This window comes from Motacilla alba, chromosome Z (assembly GCF_015832195.1).
Source record: "Motacilla alba alba isolate MOTALB_02 chromosome Z, Motacilla_alba_V1.0_pri, whole genome shotgun sequence".
NCBI lineage: Eukaryota > Metazoa > Chordata > Aves > Passeriformes > Motacillidae > Motacilla > Motacilla alba.
In genome coordinates this window covers 71,765,153-71,788,573 of record NC_052046.1, presented here as the reverse complement: position 1 = coordinate 71,788,573, position 23,421 = coordinate 71,765,153, and the positions used below count along the sequence as shown (strand labels likewise).

Below are 23,421 nucleotides of genomic sequence, written 5' to 3'. Positions count from 1 at the left end.
AGCATTTTGTCTTTCTTCTGCTCACAGAGAGGAGGACACAGGACAGAACTGACTGGACAGTGGGTCAGGGGATGAGCAGTACAACACTACCAAAATTGCTTTAATTGAGATGGGCATGCACGTTTTGTGTCTAAGCCTAAGGATATCTTCATTCTTCCTCAGGATCCTCCCACAAAAGGTACATGACATGGCATTTAGCACAAGTCCTGCACCCAGAGCAGGTCCTGGCCAGCTGGGATTGTCTGCCTCTGGGTTGCTGTCTGGTTCCCCTCTCAATCTTTGGTGCAAGAATCATGCCACTCTGAATCCGCCCTCTGAGAGGAAAGACAAGTGGTGCTGGGGCATCACAGTTTGATTTCAGAGCCCAGCTTCTGGAAATTGTTCCCTTTGTGATGGCTCCTGGTGAGGCTTGTGCTGCACAAATTGGATGTCGTGCTGGCCAGAGCTGCTGATGATGGAAGGAGTTGAAAGCAAAGCTGACCCTGCCCAGGATGGGGCACTGTTGTTGCTTGATTGTTCCCTGATGAAATGAGGCTTCTTTCTGGCAAAAGCAGTAATAAGTAGTAGAAACAGCAGCAATGATATTTAGAGTAATAATGGTAAACCTGCCAGTTGTTTCTGTTAGCTGAGGACAAATGAAAACCCTGAGCAAGAACATTTTTGAAACATAGTGAAGTGTTTTTATCTTTACTACTCATTATTTTCTGACTTCTCAGCTGCTTACACCCACGGTATTTTAGTGCAGAAACCAACAGTTAGGTGCAGTTGCAGGAAAGGTCATAAAAACACCCAATCCTTTGTGATCTTATAAAGGGAATATGTTTTCAGTTTAGAAGGAAAATGAAGATGTACTTCCAAAGCTGAGAGCAGCAGAGACAAAGAGTAACTAAAATGAGCTGTATACCAGGGGGAAAAATAAGCAGAAAGATAATTCAAACTTCTTGATTTCTGTCAGTGTAATTTAAGTTTGTCGTGGACATTTCTACTTATTTAATACACAGCGCTTTGAAATGCAAAGACCTCCCCGTGCAAATAATTGCAGCAAAAATCTGAAACTTCCCAAAGCAGGACTAAAGCAGATGCAAGTTGCCAGATTCCCTCATCCTCTGTGTCCTAAAAGCACCTGCATGCCTGTCTCTCTGTGTTCCCTAGAGTGTGAGGACATGGCAAGAGGTTTATCAGGTGTAGCAGGACCATTTCTCACAGAAACCCTGCTGTAACACTTGGATGAGTGACAAGCCAAAGTGGCCACTTGCTTTTAACACCACAGATAGTGTAGGCTTTGGGGTGGGGTGTCAAAGTTCTCTTCATTTAGTAGTGAGGTGATTAGTTCTCCAAAGATTCCCCTGACCTAGATAATGGAAAGAGTAAATGGTCCTGCTCTCACTGGGGGTGAGTGATGAGTTTTACCAATGCATTTTAGTAGGTCAGGAGGGGCTATTGTACTCATAAAGTGATTTATAGAGCATAGACTCTAAAAACCTATCCAGTAACTCCTCAACAGGCCCTGTCTCACAGAGTGAATGCATCCCATTCAGGGGTCAGTGACAGGTAGGGAAGAAATGCTCAAAGCAATCAGTCGTCATATTGATCTTTTCTCCAAGATACTTTCCACCAGGGTGGAGGGAATGTATTTCTGACTATTCCAAAATGTATTATACTCTTTTTCAAAGGGAAAAAAAAAAACACATTAAAAAAACCCAAACCAACCACCAAAAAAAAAACCAACCCAAAAAACCCCAAACCCATCAAAAAAACAACAAAAAAACCAAACCAAAAAAACCACCAAAGACACAAAACCACAAAACCAAACGAGAACAAAACAAAACAAAACAAAACAGACACCAAAAAAGCCCCAACAACTCCACCAAAAAAGTTTAAAAAAACCTGACAAAACAAAGCAACCCCAACAAAACACAAAATAACCATGCTATTATGTTTCCTCCTCATCCCTTCACTGGATTGATCACTGTCTCCTGGTGGCTTAGGCTTGGGTGTGGAAGAAATCTGTGTCAGTGGGAACAAATTGAGGCTTTAAACTTTAAAAAGTTAAAACTTTACTTGTTTTATCTAGAAATGTCATATGTGAATTTATTCCTGCTGTTAGCAGGAGAGGCTGCAGCAGCAGTGAGATTGAAATGGAGTAAGTGGTGTGGCTGGTGGCTCAGCCAAATTCCTTCCTCCCTGTGTCCATCCTTATGGAAGCAGCAGAGGCGTTTACCAGACACAACTCTGTGCTTCTGCTTTGTCTCTGCCACAGGACGTGTATTTTTGTCTGAGGGAGAATCTTCTCCCTGGAAATGCACAATGTGCTGACTCTTTGATGCCCAAAACCCAACCAGAACAGCAGGCAATGGTGGTGCAGTCTGCCAGGCAGATCCAGCCCCTCAACAATGAATTTGTGATGCTGCTTGGTTCGTTTCTTTTTGTGAACTCACATTATTCTCCCCCAAAAAATTGTGTTTCCACACCGGGAATGTGAGTCAGGCACTGTGGTGGTGATCAAAACCCTCCTTCAGCATTCGCAATAGTGCAAAATTCAGTGAAAGGAGTCGAGGTCTGAACCCACCCCTTCTACCCCCTGACAGTGGGAAGAGAAATCTGTAATGTGGTGGCTGATATGCACAGAGCTGATATTCCTTGTGACAAGCCAGCCAAGGACCTCAAAACCCGCACAGTGAAATCTCAAACTGCAGCAATTCCATTACTGACTTTTATGGACCTTCCAGTTTTATATAGGCTGCCTTTTTAATGCAGTCAATCCACGGGAAAAAAAGAAATCTGCATTAGGAAAGTGTGATATTATTCATGTGGCTGCTTTTGCTGTATTTCAGCATGAAGATTAGTCAAGCTTTTTGTAAGTATTATGTATCATCTTCATTTCAATTTCCACATTGCATCTGTGTTGCTTCCACTTGGCTCAGTGCAGAAGCAGGCACGAAAGGCAGCAGTACAAATTTATTTATGTGCAATAATAAAATGTTAGGGAACAGCCAGCTACAAAATAAAAATGGTATAAGAGTATTATGTGACCATATAAGTCAGGCTTGTATTGCTTGTAAGTTACTTACGTGTTTTAAACCGACCAGGATTTGGTATCTGTTGGTTCACATTTTTTTCAAACAAACAGAAAGCACTTAATTAACAATACAAAGCTCATAAGCAAAACAGCATGACTAGGAGAAAAAATAAAGCCAAGATAATTACAGCAATATTGGGCAGAAATTAACTTCAGTTTTTCCCTGCTGTGTTGCTGGCTATACAGCCTATATGAGTAAGTTAAATAAATTTAAAAACCCTCTAAAATATACACCTATGCATGAAGTATTTAAGATGAGCTTACATTATAAATTAAAAACTCACGAAGCCTTACACTGAAATATGAATTCATTTCCTGTGCAAGACTTTGAGTCACGACGTTTTTATCTGTTGGGATTATTTTTACTTATTTTTCCTCTCCACTGTTCAGTGGAGCAAGTCATTAGCATTAAATTACTGTAATGAACAGACACCAGATTTGCTGCAGGTAGTTTGTAAAAGGATCAAACCTCAAGCCAGAAGGAAAATAAATGGTTCCTCAGCATAGTCACCTACCAGGAAAACTTTCATAAATCAAAGTTTGGAGGAACTGCAGCTGTCCATACAGCATATTAGGGCTGGGAGCAGATAATTAAGGTGTGTCTGACCTCCTTCCTTTCTTGACCCAGAAAGGGCAGATTAAAAGGGCAAGGTGATAGAGACATTTTTGTACCCGGTTGTTTTCTGCTGTGAAAATAATCCCCCTAATAACCAAGTCACACAGGGAGAATTTGAAGCAGCCATGTAGATTTTCAGTAGAAGTATGTCTGAGTTAAAGAAGGTATTAAAAAAAAAAAAAAGTAATAAACTCCCCAGCACAGATTTAAAATCATAAACTCTCCAAGATGCATTTTTTTGGATCTATTTATTCCTAATGGAGTGAAATCCAGAGACCAAACCATTATGCTCTTTCTCCTTTAAAGAGAAATTAGGTAGCTGTTTTATGTTCCCTGCAGCAAGGATTTGCTACAATGCACAAATCTTTCTTATAGTACTGGCAGCAAGAGTGCAAACAACAGCAACCCACTCCCCGTAAAAAAATAGAAATTTAAATTACTTGTCAGTGAACAGACGAGTTCAAACCATCACATCTGTAACTGCTCATCCCTAAATTTATAACAATCAAGGGCAAAAAATACTCGAGGAAAGTTTCCAGGAGAAAGTAACTGAGCAATCAGATGCTGGAGTTTCCAAAGGCACAGCTTCTTTTGTTTCAGATAATGGGTTTGGTGACTTTTCTTTGGACATCATTGGGCTGTAAAATAGTCCTGAACTTCCCAGTTGTCATCTATCTCTGTCCTTCCTGCTGGCAGCATTTTCTAGCACTGACAGGAGCCAGTCAAAGTTTACACTTTCTAGGAAAAGAGAAGTGGTAAGATTTATTGCATCTGTCTTTATTTGTAGACCTGTCAAGAATTTATTATCTATCATGTCTTTGCTTCCCATATATTTGAGCTTGTAGATCAGGACATTTACAGTGCCTTGAAATAAGTTTTGCCAGTAGCAAATCTGCTTTGCTTTTGTTTTAAAACGCTAAATGCGATTTTTGTTGATTTTCTTGAAAGCATATATTTGTCTGCTTAACTGGGAATACAGTCATCCAAAACAGAATAAGAGCATTGCAAATACACACAGATAGAGAGACACGGAGCTTTTCCCATAGTTCCACAAAATCCTTTTTTTCTTGACACATCTTTTCACTGACACAACCATCTCCAGAACTATAAATTAAAAGCGGCTAGTAGGAAAACAGGACAGCAGTGACCCAGACTAATGTTAAAAAAATTATACTGTTGTGTAACTGAACCTGCTAGACAATTCATAGATTTCTATAATGTGATTTAGCAAGCTCTGCTATTTGTTTTCCCTGCCAGAGAATTACTAATCCTTTTTTAGAAGCTGAGTGCGCATAATCCAGAAACATGAAACCACATCTATGAACCACTGTGTTTGTGCTGCTTGGTGGAGCTTTGTGTATCAGAATCCTGGGATGGTTTGGGCTGGAAGGGACCTTAAAGCCCATCCGCTGTCACCCCCTGCCATGACAGGAACACCTTCCACTGTCCCAGGCTGCCCCAAACCCCATCAAACCTGGCCTGGAACACTTCCAGCAGCCCATGATCAAATCCATCTCTCCCCAGTTTGGACAAAAGGCTGTTCTGGAAGATTATGTTTGCAGAAATCCAGGTAAATGACATCTGTAACCCTTCCCTTGTCCAGTGGCGTGGCCACCCCATCAGGAGAAGGCCACTGGGTTGGTCAGGCAGGACTTGTCCCTGGTGAGGGATCTGGATGCCCCAAATCCCCTCCCTGAGCTCCAGGAGCCTCAGCAGATCTTCCAGAGGGTCTGTCCCATCACCTCCCCAGGCACAGAGGGGAATTCAGCTGGGTTCCCAGGCTCTTCCTTTCCACCCTTTTTGAAGGCAGCTGCAATGTTTCCCTTTTTTTCAGCCACCTGGGATCTCACCTGACTGCCAGGACATTTCCAGTGTCATGGACAGTGGCTTGGCAGCTTCCCCAGCCAATTCCCTGGGGATCCTGGGCTCCATCCCATCAGGTCCCACAGAGCTGAGCATTTCCAGGTTCCTAAGCCATTCCTGAGCAGGATCTTTCCTCCCAGGGCAGAGCCTTTGCTCCCCAGTGCCCATCCTGCTCTCCATCCGCCTGCAGGGCTGGCAGGAGAGGCTCCCTTTGGAGGCTGGGGCAGAAAAGCTGTTGGGTACCTCAGGCTTCTCCCCATCCCTGCCACCTGTCTGCCAGTGTTGTTTGGAGTGGGGGAAACACCTCCTGTGACCTTCCTTTTGTGTTTAATGAACCTCTAGATTGTCCTGGTACTCTTTTCCCCTTTCCAGGTTCAGTTCCAGCTTCACCTTGGCCCTCCTGAGCCCAACCCTCCACAACCTCTCAGAGAATTTAATCTCTGGACTTTTCCCAGGTCACCTGTCCTTGCTTTCACTGCCTGTGCATTTATTTGCTTCCTTCCCTTTCCTTTAGCCAGCAGGTCCCCACTGACCCAAGAAGGTCTCTTGCCTTCCCTGCCCAATTTCTTGCTCCTGTTTTTCAGCTGGCAAATGACCCAAGGTCTAAATTGAAAATTGAGTTGTGACAGCAACCACAGCCAGTGCTGATCTCCTCACACTGAGGAACCAACCCTAGGTGGTAGCTGTCTGTGCTGGGACTTACCCTTTCTAGAAAACAATACAAAACAAAAATTAAAGTTTTATCACACACCATAAATTACACCAAACATAAATTATGTTTATCATACACTTACAATTGAAAATGTAATCTTTCCTGTTTCAGAAGCACACAGAATAATGCAAAATTTATTTGCTACCTCAAGGAGAAGCCTTGGCTCATTGAGACATACACATTTAAAATATTTCCTGCAATTTGAGTTAAATAGGAGTTAAACCTAAACAAGAGCAGACTCATTTACAAAGTGGCCACAATATTGGCACAATAACATTACAGAGATCAAATAATTTTGATTCCAACTCTCAAATACACTTTTTGAGACCAAAGAAACATCTCTGTGAGCTGTCACCATGGCCTTTCTAAAGGCACCTACTAAAGACAATGTCACTGTGCCAGTAACAGAATGTTCGATATATGGAGGAGGCCAAAAAACTGGAGCATAAATATTTTTCCTTGCCAAAAAAGTAATGTTAAATGTTCATTTTCCTTGGCAAAACATTAACCTAGAAAAGTTTCAAGTCACCCAAAATCTTTTATGACACTGAAAACAAGCATATATACCATTCTAGTCTGGGATATTTTATTTTTTAGTTACATGTAGTTAAGCCAAGTTTCAAAACATTTCACTGAAAAACTGTAAAATGGATATTTCAAGTATAAATAGCTTCAGAGAAAAAAAAATTGCTCAGATGCAGTATTTGGGGATGGGCAATAAATGGGAGAAGGAGGAAAAATAAATGGTCCTCCTGATCTTCAAAAATGTTCTTCCTTCCAGAGAACTATTCTTCGAAAAAAAAAAAAAGAGGGAATATCAGCCTTTCTCTGCTTAAAGCCCAAGGCAAAATGCTCCCATTGCTGGCAGAAACCAGAAAACACAGTAATTTCCATCTCTTCAGGTTGTGTAAAGCCTGCTTCCACCAGGACTCACTGCTGAGCCATCAGCGTGAAAACAACAAAATGAACTGATAAGTTCTGATGTGCAGTGAGCTATTTTTTGCTCAAAGGACAATGCATTTAGGGGAGATAATTCCTTCCTCTATGCCCAGCTTCGTGGTGTGACTCCAGAAATGTTTAAAATCACTTCTCCAAGGAAAATGAACTGAACCAGAAGGGGCTCTCCAGCAGAAACAGATGGTAGCCTTAGGATCTGATCAGGAAAAACACTGTGCACACACTTTGTTTTTACCTTTGTGAGTCATCTAATTGAAGCTGTACCTGCAGAGATGAGTGCTTCCAGGATTTGGCCTTTGGCAGTGGTGAGGCAGCTCAGAATTGTGGAGGTGTTTTACAGCAGTGCTCTGCTGGCAGCTCATTTTGGTTAGGATAGAGAAATTCAGGGACTCTGAGCCTCTCCAGGTATTCTGGTCCTTGGCTTCTGCTTGCTCCAATGATTTCCTCCTACAATTTCAAGTCTGCTTTGTGAAGTGACTTAGCAAATCTTTCTGTGTGTGGGGTGGAGGAGCCCCAGGTGTGTTCACAGTGTCTCGTCAAGTCAAATGCAGTACATCAAAAATCTCTTTTAGGATGTGAGCAAGCTCCTTCTCAAAACTCTGTCAGCTTTTAAGGGTTTTAGCCTAAGCTGCTCTTCTTGGGAGGCTGCTGCAGAGCTGGATCCGCTGAAGGATGGGGATTTTTTTTCTGATTCTTATCTTAAATTTATCTGGGGACAACAATTATCCATCTATTCTTAAGCCAACCTTGTCCCTCACCTTAAGTAGCACTTTAACTCCGCTGATGGCTCCCTTCAGTTCTCCCTTCTGGCTTTCCTCAAGATGCATTTAGAGAGTGACTTTGTTGAGATAAATGTAAACCCCCATCTCACTGAGGTGCTGGAGTCTCAAAGGGTCTCTTGGCTTGTCTCAGTCATGAACCAAGATTGGGTTTTGCATCAGGCTCTGTGCCTAAAGTCCTTGAAATCGTTTTTGCTGCCATAGCTGAAGTAGTTTCATGTCTTTTTACTCCAGCTCCAGTTACCTGTGGATCAGGAACAGGGAACACTGATCACTTTAAGATTTCACTTCACAAAAAGCCAGGCAGGCCAGCATTTTACTTCAAACATGACCCTCTTTATACCTCCTTTTTTTTTTTTTTTTTTTTTCTTGCCCCGCTCTCCTAAATGGAAATTATTGCTCTGAGAGTCTGAATTTATTGCAGAAATAATTGGGCACATTGGCACATTTTAATAGGACAGATTTCAGGGTGCCACAGTGCAGATCTGACAGCTTCATCTGGCCTTACATCTCATTCTTGGCCAGCAGGATAGTCCATACCATACTGCCACAGTAATTAATCAGCTCAGGGCTTTGTTAGGATCCCTGTGTGGGTATGAGCTGCACAAAAGGATCTGCTGACTTAGCTTTTTAGCTATGAAGTAACTTGACAGTGCCCATTCCATTCCCAAAACAAATGACTGAAACCTAGAAACAGAAGCAGATTTAGAAGCAGGTATGCACTGCTTCAGGAGAAAAAGTAAGTGCTGTGACTGAAATCTGTACAACCACTGAAATTGCTTAATCTTTGCTTTTGACTTATACTTTAGAGCTAGCTAATTAAATCCTTCCGGCTTTTTGAGGTTAGACTGTAGAGTTGTGATGGCTTTATTTAATACTACTCTTGCCTGTCACGGCCTCATCTAATATTTGGATTGCTTGGGTTTGACTCTTTGTTCATGTGCCACAGGGCATCAGGAGCAGGGAGCCATCAGCCTGTGAAGCAGCTCCACACCATTTTAATCTGCTCAAACTTTCAATCAGGTTTGATGGCACAGTGAAAAATGCTGTCTTAATTCAGGTGCACTGCACTGTGTGTAGTGACAGTCGCAGGGTGGGGATGACAGCACATGCCTTGACATGTGTGCTTCCTCCCCTGCATTCCTGATGTTCTTCCTCCTTGCTCTGAACTGGGAACTATTTCTTGTACTACCTGACTGGCATGGGTGCCAAAATTTTGAAGTCTGTCCCGGGAAAATGGTGAACACCTGTAATTCCTGCTGAAGTCAAAGAGAAGTATAAAAATGCCCAGTGTTTCTCTTCCAGGTCACCTTTCAAACTAGTGCTTTTCACAAAACCTCTCTTTTGCAGTCTTTAAAACCTTTAAAAGCACAATCTCTGCTATCAGGTGCTTTCAGCTCCTCTTTTTCTTGGTGGTTTCTCATTGCAGGGACTCCTGGAAATGGAAAACAAGGGGAAGGTTGCAATCAGTCTTTTCAGAAGCAACCAGATATAACCTGGAGCTGTTGTGCATAAACCCTTGGGGCTGTTTTTAAGTAAATGGCTAGAAAGATGAAAAGAAAGTAGTGTGAGACTTTTACTGACTTTTTAGCATTCTCTTTAAAGCTGCAGTAAAAGAAAAAGATGTTCAAATGTAAATGTGTGTCCACTTACTTTGCACAAACTCTGCTGCAGAAAACTCTGCTTGCAGCTTATTCCTGTTCTCCCCCTCATACTGATGGGGTGGCAGGGTGAGGAAATGGCTGTGTTGGGGCATAGCTGCTTCTTGGGGTAGACTGACCACAGCTGGTTACTATCTTTCCTGGTTAAGGAGAGGAAAAAACCCATTTTGAGCCTCCCTCTTTAACTGGCATCTTCCCTTACAACTTCTTGCTCACGGTAATATGTAGCTGGTTTAAAGTGCTTTGCACTTCCTTAGCGTTTCAGAAGTATTCAAGCAAGGTAAAAGCCTACATCCTGCAAAAAAAAAAAAAAAAAGGTTCATGAATGTATTTTTTGTGTTGTAAATTCCTGAGTTGTACATGAGACGGGACTTCTACTGCCAATGTGTAACTTGCAGAAATAAGAGGACCAAATTGTTTAGGGATGCGTGAGCTTCATCTGGTTCTACTGGCCCCAAAAACCCATAAAAGGATGCTGCAGAACAGGTTTGACCAAACCCTACAGATCACATTGGCAAGAAGTACAGGGCTGGGTAGTTTTCCTGTTCAAATATTGACTTGTGTGATGAGGTTTGGCTTGGTTTATTTATTTCTTTTTATTTTTTTTTATTAAAAGACCTCAACGTGCTGTTGTAGGAACCTCTTTCACCTCTGCTATCTCAAATGCTGTTTATAGAAATGTGGGCGTGCGGGCTTGATAGCTCTTCAACCCTAACCTTTGCTTCAGCAGCTGACTTTCAGGCACTCTGTTTCTCAAGATTAATACCCTCTTAATAAAAATAACCTTGTGTGCATTGAACCCTGCTTAAATGTGGGGGTATCTGAAAGCAAGTTGAAAATGGCTTTGCAAATGTTGTGGGCAGAATGTAAGGAAAAGAAATCCTAAAATAGCATGGAAAATGTTAAAATATTTTCTGCATGCTCGTTTACACATTAAGAAGGGAGTTTTTCAAAGAAGCCAATGGGCAAAAAGTAAGGGCAGCTCTACATGAAACACTTATCAAGGCAGCTTTTACCACAGCTGAATAAATTATGTGGTGGGTACAGAAAAAGGTGGACACCAGCAGGAGGCAGGAGGGAGAAATTCAGATCTCTAGTGTTGCCTAAAAACAAAGGAAAACAATATTAAGAGTGGTAAGGTAAAAAGCAGTTCTTTAATGAAAGCTTTCAGGTGCACAAAGTGTAGGTATGCAAGCGAGTGATACAGGATTTCTACAATTTAAAAAATTAATTAGTATTGATGATAATAAGGTTAATCAATTAGTGTATTTAGCAGGTACATGCAGTAAGAGACTTGTTGCCCTGGGGTCTGCTCCCTGGACTTGGTCCAGGGGGTTGTTTGCCCTACATTTTGTTATGCCTCTCAAATTCTGGTGAAAAACAAGGTGTCCTGGTTAGGAGTTCTCTTCTCGAGAGCAAGACTAAACAGAATTCCAAGAACCTGTTAGAAAGGGTTGGCTTATTATTCTGAAATGTGAGAGAGGGCAGGAAAAGTGTCGGCGATGGAGAGAGATGGGGAAGACTGATTCTGTGATCACAATCCGATTTATTGTGAGATACAAACGCTTATATACTATTTTAGGGAGGCTTGTAACGTTTCACTACAATGATTGGGTTAAAGATCACATAAACAAACTTATGCATTTTAAACATGTCTTGCTTGCAGAAGCCTGGTGTAATTTTCTTTTTCTAGTAAACCCATCTGATTGAATCTTCTTGCAATCCTCAAAGTTCTGTTTGCTTTTGCCAAGGCATCCCGTTATCAAATCTCTTATGTTAACCAGGTCCAAAGTCCATCATCTGTCTTGTGTCCCCCAACATTCCAACATCTCCCCCTTTCCTTTCAACCAAAACCACTCCTTTAAATGCCTGATTAATTATGCACAGATTGAAAGGTATCATGATTAATACAATTATCACGTACATACCTATACTAAAAAGAATCTTTTAGTTAAAAAAACTCCAGCCACTAAAAGACTCAGGCTTGATCTTTATAAACTAAAAACATTCCTGATGGAAGCTGCATTACTGGATTTAGAAAGGCTGCCAGAATTGTAATTGTACCAAAATGTTTGATTCTTTTACATGGGGTGATAGGGAGAAACATTAAAAAAGTTCCAGATTGATTTCGTCCTGTGTGTTTAAAATTTACATAAAAATCTAATTTCACAGAACCCAGCAACTCTAATTCTTGGGGTTCCAAGGGTGTGTCAGGAGGGCAAGGGATCAAATTTGATGCGATTTGACTTGCTTTCAAAATTTTTAGTGTGAATATGAGTGTGAAGTTTTGGAGGAGCTATAGAAAAGTACTAGGAACCACAGAGCTATACACTAAAAATCTACAGATCCATGAGAGGCACCCCTGGGGGACACCGAAAGCCACATCCCCGTTCAGGTGGGTGTCTTGGTTTGGAAAGACAGGTGCCTGCTAAGGAAGGCAGGAGCCTCCCATGACATGCAGAATGTGAACACCCCACCCCCTCTGAATTGCTATAAATTTTAAATTAAGGGGCTCTCAGGCAAAAAATTTGGGAGCAGAAAATAACAGTTCTTTAATAGGGAAGAAAATAAGAGGATAAAACAAACAATGCAGTAAACTAGAACAACACTGACAGAGTCAGAACAAAACCTGACACCCTGTTGGTCAGGGTGTTGGTAGCAGTCCGATTGGAATGGTGGCTGCAGTTTTCCTGGAGTGCCAGGTGTGGTTCTGCTGGAGCAGGGATCCTGTAGAAAAGGAGTGTAGTCTTCCTCTGATGATCCAGTGGAAGAAGAGGCCGCTGCTGTTCCTCTGGGAAATCCAGCAGAGAAGCTGTGCTGGTATTCCAGAATCTCCAGATTATATCTGGGTAGGAATGCTCGGCTGTTGTCTCTGGGTGGAGCATCTCACAATGGGATGCTGTAGCTCTTATCAGTCATGCAGTGACAACTGCCATACCGATGGCAAATAGAGCACATCTTGCCATGCAATCTGGGACAAAGGGGTGGGTTTGTGCTTTGAGCTGAGGGTGAAACATCCTCCCTGTGCTGACACCTGCCTTGGCTGTGTTGTGCCTGTGCAGTGGCTGAGGAACCCGGGCCCCCAGCACGAGAAGAGGACTCTCTTTGGGGACATGGTGTGCTTCTTGTTCATCACCCCGCTGGCGACCGTCTCCGGCTGGCTGTGCCTGCGAGGAGCCGTGGACCACCTGCACTTTAGCAGTAGGCTGGAAGCTGTTGGCCTCATTGCACTCACTGTGGCACTCTTCACTATTTACCTCTTTTGGACCCTGGTAAGTATCAGGGCTTTTTATTTAACTCACAGGGGAAAAAAAGGGAAGGAGAAAATGGGAAAATTATTCGCACAGAGCGCTCTCGGTGATTGCACGGAGCTTTGCTCCTGTTTGCCTCCTGTGCTGGTGAGTGCAAACTGCACCTGCAAGAAACCTCTTGTTTCCACACCATTCAAGCTCCCTGGGACACCAGAAAGACAGAATGCTTCGGGATAAGGATTCTCAAATCCCAAACACCAGTGGGGACAGCAGGAGGGAGGCAGGGATGCAGCACAGGGGAGTTCAAGACAGATCCTGCAGTGTTGGAACCCTGGTTACTGAGAATTCTGGACTTTCTGTGCTGACAGGCACTGACCCCCCAGGAGAGCACTGCATTTGACCTGAGACCATGGAAAAAGGCTTCCAAAATTAAATTATAGAACTGGGATTATGAGTTTATAGTATGAGTAAAAGTGTGTACTATCATGTAGTGGTAAACTTAAAGGTTTAAGTTTTAGAATCTAGTAGTATATATAAAACAAGATAGAGATTTTAGGGTGAAGACTTGTCCTTCATCTTCACCTTCTTCTTCATGAGTTTAGGTAGTATTGTATTTGTAATCAGATAAAAAAGTCCGCATTGCAGGCCACAAGTAGTCAGTTATTAAGTTAAAAGTAAAGATAATTTAAATATAATTTCTTAATTAGGCAGTGTATCCTTAAAAAGCCTTATAAAGAGAGAGATACAGCTCCATTTTTAGTTTGTTAGAGTGAAGTACTATAGAGCTCACAGTTTGTGTAACTGTAATTTAGATAAAAACTAAAAAACATCTAAGTCCAAAGAAAAAATACCATCTCACACATTTAATGCCAACAAAAAAACCCCAAATAATCCACACTATAGGAGGGAGTTTCACCAAATGTGATGTGCAAAGGGTGAAGGCACAGCACACACATACACAAAAACCATTTAGGTGAAACACTTGGCTGCCACAGAGGATTCAGATTTTATTCTAATGCAGCGTCTTGCCAATTTTACAATTCAAAAGTATTGGATGTGTGGGGGAAGTCAGAACAGACACATGCCCAGGTCTGTAAAAACAGAGCTGCTTTTCCAGTGCAAGTTAAATTGCATCCTGAACCCCAGCACGAGCCACTCTCATGCCAATCCATCCTGAGAGCCACTTGCTCTGTCAAGTTGTTGAACAGAGATAATTTACTGGCCCCGGTGCACTGACAGGCAGCTGGCCCAGCAGAAATGAGAGGAACACAGGGGACTGCTGCCAAAATGGGTGTTTATCAGGCCGTGGTGCAGCAGCTCACTGAAAAGCCCAGGTTATTGCTGTGTTTGACATTTCACACCTCTTTTTGTGGAGTGGGAAGAGCAGGGTGGGGGCAGAGGGGGAGCACTCACAGCCATGCTCTCAGACGGTGCCAGGCTGTGCTGCTGGGGCAGGAAAAGCCCAGCCTGCCCATGGCATTGTCACATCCTGCAGGGCCAGCACACAGCTCTGCCCCTCACTGGCTGCGGCCATACTCTACCCCAGACCCCTCCCAGCAGATTTGGACCCGTGTACGTTGCTGAGGAGGTGGCACTTTTAAAAAACTGCATTGCTGGAGGAAGAAACTCCCCCTGTGCTGAGCCCTGAGGAAAAGAGGGTGTGAGGGGAGCACAAAACCCCCACAATTCCTCACGAGCATCTCCAAGAAAGCTGTGAAAGGGGAAATCTCATTTGCACATTTGTGAACCCTGTCTCGCTCACGGAGGAATGCAGGCATGAGGCAAAGCTCAGAGTTTTGCCTCAGCCTCGTGCAGTTCATCTTTTTTGTTGTGTTCTGCTTTTCTGTGAGGCAGCAGCACTCTCCTGAGACCGGCCATGTACTCCAGCAGTGAGGCCACATTAGTTTTTCCTGCAGTGCTGGATGTAGATGTGCCTGGCAGGTATGCAGGCAAATATTGCTGAAATTTCCTTTGTGCGTGGCTGTCTTACTAACAAAGATGCTGAACAGTTTACCTAGCACACTTAATTCACTATCACCAAATTGTTGGAAGTGGTAAAAGGTGTTTTTTTCATGAGGGTTTAATTACCCGTGACACAATCATGCTTATTAAGACTACTGCAGCATCCCAACTTTGGTCCCTATCCCTGGGTGTTACATTTGCAGAGTAAGAGGCAAAAATCCTTTATATTCACTTTATAAATTCTACCCCTTCTAAAGCACGAAGGGAAATGTGTTATTGGCTCTCGGAGAACATGCTAGTGGTACTGAGCCTGATGTAAACACATACCTTGGTTGATTTAGTCGAAATTCAGTATCTTTGATGCTCACTAAGTTGTGGACAGTTGTAATTCCATTTTAAATTGTTATTTAGGGCAGTAGGAGATGGATGGGCTGAGGGAGCACTGTGTTCTCTTGAGAAGGGCAAGGCAGGAAGGACTTTAGGGGAGTGAATCACCAAATCATTGAAGCTGGGGGGCAAAATAACCTTCCTTTCAGTGAGGTAGGAAAGCCCCAGCCAGAGTTTGCCTCGGGGAGGGCTCCAGGCTGCCCTTGTGTGCAGGAAGGAATGGTCCCACACACACACAAGTGTTTATTTCATCGAATTCTTCAGCAGCACATGCCCTGTCACTTTCAGGAGTGGGAGAATCCTGTTACATAGCTATGGCTGTGCAGGGAATAGGATCAGTGCTGCGGGGTAAATTGCACACAGGATGATACAATATTCCTTTAGGTCCTGGGGAGATGAAGAGAACTAAAACTTTGTTTTACTTCCAGTAAATCAGCTTTCCTTCTCCGGAGGCAAAAGCTGGCATACAGATTATTTACACACCACAGTTATGCCAGTGAGCAGTGAACAGCAGGGATGTTATTTTTAGCATCCCAGAAGCTGTTTTATCCCTCTCACTAAAACAGACAAGTTATCATAAAACACTGTTGCTTTTTACTCGGTATTTTTAACACACACACACACAAACACTCCAAAAAAGGCACCTGGTCCTCCCAAGAAGAAAGCTCCAGACACCAAAAGGGGATTGTTACTTAAACTAATAATTCAGGGCCACACTTTGCTTTCTCTTGTGTAACATACATACCTAGTTTAACACTGCAGCTATTACTCAAAGAACCTCATGTTGCGCTGCTTGAAAACCCAATCTGAACTCCAGCTCACTCTCACTGCATTTTACAGGGCATCCACCTCTGCAGATGTTGGGGTATTTTCACCCTCCTCACTACTCCGAGTGATTTCTGCTGTTCCAGAGGTGTCTTTTGAGAAGAGATTTCTCATATTTCTGCAAACACACTGCTCCACAGAAACAGAAGATGCAGGATGCTTTCCTTCAGGGGGAGGAGAGGAGGTTGAAAGTTGGGGGAATCGGTCTGAAGAGCTGTCTTTGCAAAACTGCTTAGTAAACCAAAGCTTTATAGGTTTCCCTCAGACAGCTGTGAAAAGGTCTAATTTAAAAAAAAAAAAAAGAAGTATTTTTTTAGCCCTTGTAGGACATCATTGAAGGTACATTTCTTTACTTAAAAGGTACATTTCTTTAGTTCTTAGCTTCTTTTTGCAGTAAGGAAAGGATGTAATGCATGGGTCAACTCCTGCCCACAGCTCAAGAAAAAAAAATCAGCATTTAGCACATTTCTCTCAAAATTTACAGTTTAGTTTTTGGTTTGGTTTTTGTGTTTGCTTTTTTTTAAACTGCACATGTGCATCCTCTTACACAGCTACAAACTCCCACAATGCTTGGCTGCCACTAAACCAAGTTGTCAACTATTTTTTTAAAAACACGAGGCCAAGCAATCTTGCATCTCCACAGCAATCACACGTTTCTCTTACACATAAAGGTTGAAATTACCTGATAACAACAAAAAATAGTTTTCAGAGACAATCTGAATTGAGACACACACGTTGTCAGCTCATTGACTCTGCACAAGCCCAACTTTGATGCATTCAGCAGTAAAGTATTGCAAGGTAGAACACACCTGTGTTCATCTGCCTGCAAACAATTCCACTCTTTGTCAATTTACCAACCTGAGGCAAGAGAGGATATCCCAAATTCCCATTCCATGTGTGCCAGCAGCTCTTCAGAAAGGCAGAGGCAGGATGTCTGATTTTTCAGGCTGTGAAAAAAGGGGAATGAGAGGTAGAACAGACACAGGCTGCTTTTCTCCTCTGCTGTGGCACCTCGGGGCATGGTGGGTCTCTCTTTTCACCAGTTCTCACCCATTTTGTCCCCCTGGGAGGCATTTGGAGCCCCAGCTGAGCTCTTGCAGGGTGGCAGTGACTGAAGGCAGCTCGTGTCCCTTCTGTCCCCAGGTGTCCTTCAGGTACCACTGCCGGCTGTACCACGAGTGGCGTCGGAACAATCAGCGGGTGATGCTCCTCATCCCAAAATCTGCCAACGTCCCCTCCACCCAGCAGTCCTTGCTGGGCCTGCAGCCCCTCAAAAGGAGCTCCAAGGAGACAATCGTGTGATTTGGGGTGCAGCTGCACACTAAAGGTGTTTTGTTTTTTTTCCCCTCAGACCTGTGGGGGTCGGGCAGCGTTCAGCAGCCAGGAATGTGCAATTTGGATTTACAGACTGACTGCAGAGGGATAAATCACAGCCAGAATTCAACTCATGGGTGCTGCAGTCATCTGTGGCATTTGCTAAGCTGCCAAACGTGTTTAGTGAGCAGGGACCCTATGGATTCTGCAAATATGTTAATTGTTGCATCATCGAGTGATGCAAACTTTTTTATTGTTTAAAGTATTAAACTATGGTAATTAACAATGCAAAACAGGTTTAAAAAGTGCTTTGTTTTTATGATTTCTTGTTCCTACAGTACCTGTTTCTTTAGGCAGCTGGACAGTAACCAATATTTATTTCTGCTTCCTAAAGCACAGCAATGGCATTTCCTCATTTGATTTTATCTGCAGGTCGATTATACCAATGTTTTGATTATTAAAATCTGTGTGTAATAAGCTCTACAAATTGGCACATTATTTAAATGCTACAAAGTGATTAGAAAATTGTATTACCCATTTCCTATTTGGCAAGGAAGGTCTGACAGGAAGATTCTTCAGTTATGACTCTAGCATGCGCAAGAGAAAAATTACACAAATTGCAATAATCTTCCTGTCAAAAGTATTATAGTACATAGCACTCAGGAAAAAAAAATATTGTACTTTTCCATGAGGAAGCTCCCCATTCTTCAGTGAAGTGCACATTCTGCTGGTGTGGATTCAAACTTAGCCAACATATTCTGCATTTATACCAGGCTGAATTTAACTCTACAGCTCACTTTTGTGTCAGGAAAGCTCTGCATACATAATGAATGAAATCATCAGATAAGTTTTAGGAAGCAGGGACTCATCTTGCATGAAGAACAACATTATTTTAAAGCAGCAGAAACTCCAGCTTGACAGGTAGGATTTGGCAGAGTGTGTGCAAACCCTGACCTCTCATGGTAGCACTGAGACAAAAGAAAAATTTAAAAATATTTAATACACAGTCTTCTATGGTGACTAAATTGAATTTGGAGTGTAAAATCAGACCTTATTCCTGGGTGACTTTATCTGCTTCCCCTTGGTTTTATGTCTAATTCATTCAGCAATTCTTCACTCCCAGAAGAGACACACTTATTTTAAATAACTGCACAAAATCTCATTGCCAGATGCTGCTAGAATTAGAAATCGATACAGAGCCCCTCTGAACAGATGAATTTCTTAGAATTGTGCATGGATGGCAGTACCACCATGTGCTTTGTTTTCCAAAAACTGCAGGAACTGAAAATCAAAAGGAAGACATAGCAGGAAGGCTAATAATTTGTTATTCATTAAGTTCAAGGTATTATGGATATTTACCATCAGACAAGAAGTTATTTGATGTTTTGTGTGTGCTCTGTGGGGGTGAAAAACCTTAGTACATAAAGCCAAATCTGTTAAATTTCTTTATTCTGTCTGTGGACCAGTCTAGCTGTGAGCATGTTATTTATTAACAATGTTCTTTGTGACTGTCAGTTTTGGGGATAGGAGAATCATGGGGATATAAAGCAATAACAGCCTCATTCCAACAGAAAGGCACTTACACAACGAGCCAAGGTGTGTAGGAAAGCCATGAACAACCTGCAGATACTGTACTCATCAGTCTGACAAGGCTGGGGTTGCTCACGTTTGGCTGTGAGAAACTGCTTCTCTTCCAGAGAAAACTAAACAAGGCTCTGAAGATGAGGATATCACAATGTCTTTGATAGCCTAAAACCTGTAGTGCTTTATTTTATCTTTTTTAAAATATCTCCTCCCAATGGTAAATAATTATTTGTAATGAAGACTGAACATGCACTTAAGCGGAATTCCAGGTTTTAAAAAAATATCTGCTGGCCAAGGGCAAAGAAATAAAGCAAATCTAGCTGGGTCAGGATGCTGTCAGTGTTTTAATGCCTACAACGCATACTTTGGGTAAGCTTTGTTCAGAACTTTATTACTGGTCTCGAACTCTTTGAAAGAATTGTTATTCTTAGTGAGTGCTATTGTTGGCTTTGCCTCATGAAACCAACAATTAGGGTGATAGGGAATTAAGTGGCAAAACATTCAGGGAAACATTTATTCAAGTGAAGCTGCAAGGTCTGTGCACAGAGATCAGCACAGTGACTTGGCCCAGCTCATCTGTGTTATTTAAATTTTTTTTTTGTTTTTTGGTTGGTGGCTTTTTTTTTTTTTTTTTTGTGTAAAGACATCTTTACTTACCTGAAGAAGGCATATTGAAGCAGACAGAGAGAAAAAAGTATGGTCCAGTTTAGCACACACATCACTAAACCACTTTCTCTGCTTGATGCAGCAGCACAGCAGAACTGTCTGGTGAAGAAGTCACCAGCAGTAGTGTCCCATGGATTTTCTTGAGGAAAAGAAAGTGGCAGGAAAAATCCAGTCAGACAATTAACATTGCATTAAACCCATGGGGAAAAAAAAAGCATACCTGTATTCTTCCTTTTTTTTCCTAAAACACAAGAACTGGGAGGTGAGAGATATTACTTCTTAATCCCACTTCTGCTCTAAAGATTTACAAACAGAAAGATCTCCCAGATGAGAGCTGATTTTTCTTCAAGTTTATGCTGTAGATGCCACACCAAGCCCAAATTCCTATAAAAAAAAACCTGGATTATTACAGCAGATGATTAAAAACAGACTATTACAGAATCTTTTCTAAAGCAGCAGCAACACCCATTTCTGTCTGAAGTGAAAGACAAAATTAACCACAGCAGAAGCCACAGCCAGCAAAGCTCCTGGCAGTACAATGACACCTTTGTTATGCTCCCCTTAAAATACAAAATTAATTAAAGAACACAATGACAGGATGAGTGACCACCTTTTCATATTTTTAAAATGTCACTCAACTTCTCTCTCAGCAACTTTATGCTTTCTTCTCATGCAGCTGAACTTGTCATTTACATTCCTTTTCCAGATAAGACGTTACATGGAACATTATTCAACAGTATTTGAGCCAATATTTTAAGTTGCAAATGATAAAAGCAGCCTGTTCTGATTCAGTGTGATGAGTGTAATGCAAAATGAGGAAGTTTTACTTTTTTCACATAGTCTTTCTCCTGCAGGACTTGGCTATCACATTACATAAAGATTTAGAAATACCCCAGCTTTCTGTTCAGCTGGAAGGAAGTCACAACAGAAGCAGTTTAAATTAAAGATACTTCAATTTTTGGTGTTGTTTGGTTGTTTTGTTTTTTCTGTTACTCAACTGAACAGTTCTGCCAGACTGAGACCTCAAAATGTCATTTACATTTCATTTATTTAAAACCAGCTTTGCACCAGTACAAAGTCACACAGGGCAAAATGACAACTCTGCAAAAAGGGACCTGGAGCCAATAAATGCAACTGGCCTTTGATGCAATGGGTACCATCAGAAAAGAGGTTTGAGAACAGATACTGGGACAGACTCAGGCACTAAGAGAGCTAAAGAAGCTCTCCCTTTGAAACAAACAAAAAACTCTGTTAATAATTAAACATCTTTACTTGTTACTTTTTGTGAGATGCCGCTTCATTTAACACAGAACTGGTTAATTAAAGAAGCATTTTTCCTGGCAAGCAGACCTGAGCCCTGCCTCTTTACTGCCAATTATTGGGAATTCAAAAGCATCTTTAAAACTACAAGGCAAACTCACAGAATCACACAATTTTTAGGGCTGGAAAAGATGATGCATTGAGTCCAACTGCTGACCCAGCAGCACCATGTTGACCACAAACCATGTCCCCAGGTGCCACATCCACAGGTTTTGTTGAGCACTCACAGGGATGATAATTCCACCACCTCCCTAGGCGGCCCATTCCGCCCCTTCAGTGAAGAAACTTTCCTAATATCCAGTTTAAACCTTGCCTGGAGCTGCAGGGGATTGCTGTGACCCCAGGGCAGACCCAGCACTTCCCCAGGTTGTCCCTCACCCCACTGGCCTCATGCCATGGATCCAGCGTGTCCAGAGCCCTCCTGCCCTCCAGCGGATCCAATTTAATGTTATCCAGAACTCCAAATTAGTGTTAGCTCCAAATTTACTGAGGGAACACTCCAGATCAATAAAGATAAATAATAACCAGAGCTCGTCCCAACACTGATGATGACACCTCACTGATCCACTCTGTTATTCCACATTTCAAACTCAAGTTTCACATGCATTTCCAAATGGGACAGCTTTTTAAAAAATCAAGGGTTACATCTCAACCCTTAACCTGCTTTCAGGTATTAAATCTTTTGCTGACAGCCCCTCCTCCACACCTGGCTTGTGGCAAGGCTACAAAACACTCGTCCTCCTTTTGGTGTTGAAAGGTTACAAAACCAAAGGGAATTTTCTTTATTCTAAGGGTACCAAATACTTTCCCAATAAAACTTTCCCAATAAATGTTGGTATCCTATGTACAACATGCCTTTAGGAGCAACAACAAAACACACCACCCTCAAAAACAAGATGCTGCAGTTGCCAGGGAAATCAATGTCACAGTTTAATTCCATAGCTCCCATTATTATGCAGAAAGTAAGGCTTGCTGGCCAAAAATAATATTTTTTGTTCTGAAAGTGCAGAACAGCTATTAAACCTCACATCCCAGAGTTAATTTTTAATTATAGGAAAATTCTATCAGTCAATCATCTTAAGCTGTGTGCCTTCCTTTATTGATGCTCCAAATGCAGCTTTCCTTCAGGGTTAATCACAGTGTTTTTATCACACAGAAATCCTGTATTTATGCAAACTTGCTAAAAGGAAACCAGGAGATCAGCAAAAGGCTCTGAGCAATAAATGCACACCAAGCAAAACCTGAGATAAAATAGCAAACTTCTGCCATAATCCTGTGATGGAGCTAGTTGAGTATTATAAATAATTAAGTGTCCCAGCACTTCCTTGATGTCCAGGAAAGGCTAAATAAGCATTCACATCCATCACACACAGCCTCCACTCCCTTTCTAAAAATCAGCAGTTATTACCAGTTGTCCTCTTTGGGACAGGGACTTTAAGAGCTTTTATTCTCCATCAATTATTTGATTTCTTTGCCTGAAGAAAAATCCTTCATAGTTATCACGTGGCTATTTCTGTAAAAGCAGTAGCATTTAACTTGAAGTAGAGATGCAGCTTACAGTTCAATATGAATATGAAATGCAGTGTTTCACAGATAAAAACCATCCTTTTAAATCCAGAAACCCCCAAATTAGTATCAAAATGATGCACTGATAAGACAAATTTTCATGGAAAAAAATTATACTAAGACCAGCATTTAAAATTGCATAATTTATAGAAGGAAATTAATAATTAACATCTGTTGGACAGAATTTACTGATTAATTCCTCTTTCCATAATTTGCTGTCAGCTTGGAAAAATGTGATGTATGTAAGTAAATCATGAACAAGGAAATACAAAGCAAAAAACAATTTTTAGCACAAACCTGCAGTCAACACCACCATAAACTAATTTGCATCAGATTTTGACTACACTGGGGTTTTTATAATGAACACAGGAAAAAAGAGTGCAGTTCACAGGTTTGCTGCACAGGTCAAACCACTGGTTTCCTAAATTCCTAATCTGTTTCTTACAGGAGTGAGTGCATTTGAGCAGAAACATTCCTGGTAAAGTGTTTATCCAACTACAAGCAGTAAATTGCTGAAGAGTTTTCACCTGCAGGAGGATGTAATTTGTATCTAATGCCAGAACCAATGATAATCAAGTTATGGAACTCGCAGGGAAGTGCAGGAAATGTTGCTGTACAAGTATTACAAAAAAACCAAGCAAAACAAGACCTCCACCTTGTGGCAGCATGCTTCACAGTTGTGTTTCCCAACACTCCCTTCTAGTTTACAGTAATTCCTGCCACAGCAAAAAAAAAAAGAAAGAAAAATTATTCTGAAATCCGCATTTCTCCCATTTTCATCGAAGAACAGGCTCTACAAAACCTACAACCAAGAACCTGATCATGCAGGGAGGTTCCTACCATGACTTAAGAATTGTCCACCAACCCCTCCCTTTCTGC

General features: G+C 41.8%; 1 protein-coding gene across 10 annotated transcripts in view; it reads left to right on the top strand.

Annotated features, from left to right (window-relative positions):
* The window catches only part of MARCHF3 (membrane associated ring-CH-type finger 3), a 59,898-nt gene extending 38,964 nt beyond the window's left edge, over window positions 1–20,934 (top strand). For all 10 annotated transcript variants that reach the window (XM_038123843.1, XM_038123849.1, XM_038123852.1 and 7 more), the window contains 2 exons: window positions 12,730–12,939; window positions 17,236–20,934. In XM_038123843.1, coding sequence (XP_037979771.1) covers window positions 12,730–12,939; window positions 17,236–17,394 — 369 coding nt within the window. In that variant the 3' untranslated portion in view covers window positions 17,395–20,934. The remainder of the gene's footprint in view (window positions 1–12,729; window positions 12,940–17,235) is intronic.
* Window positions 20,935–23,421: the final 2,487 nt, after the last annotated feature.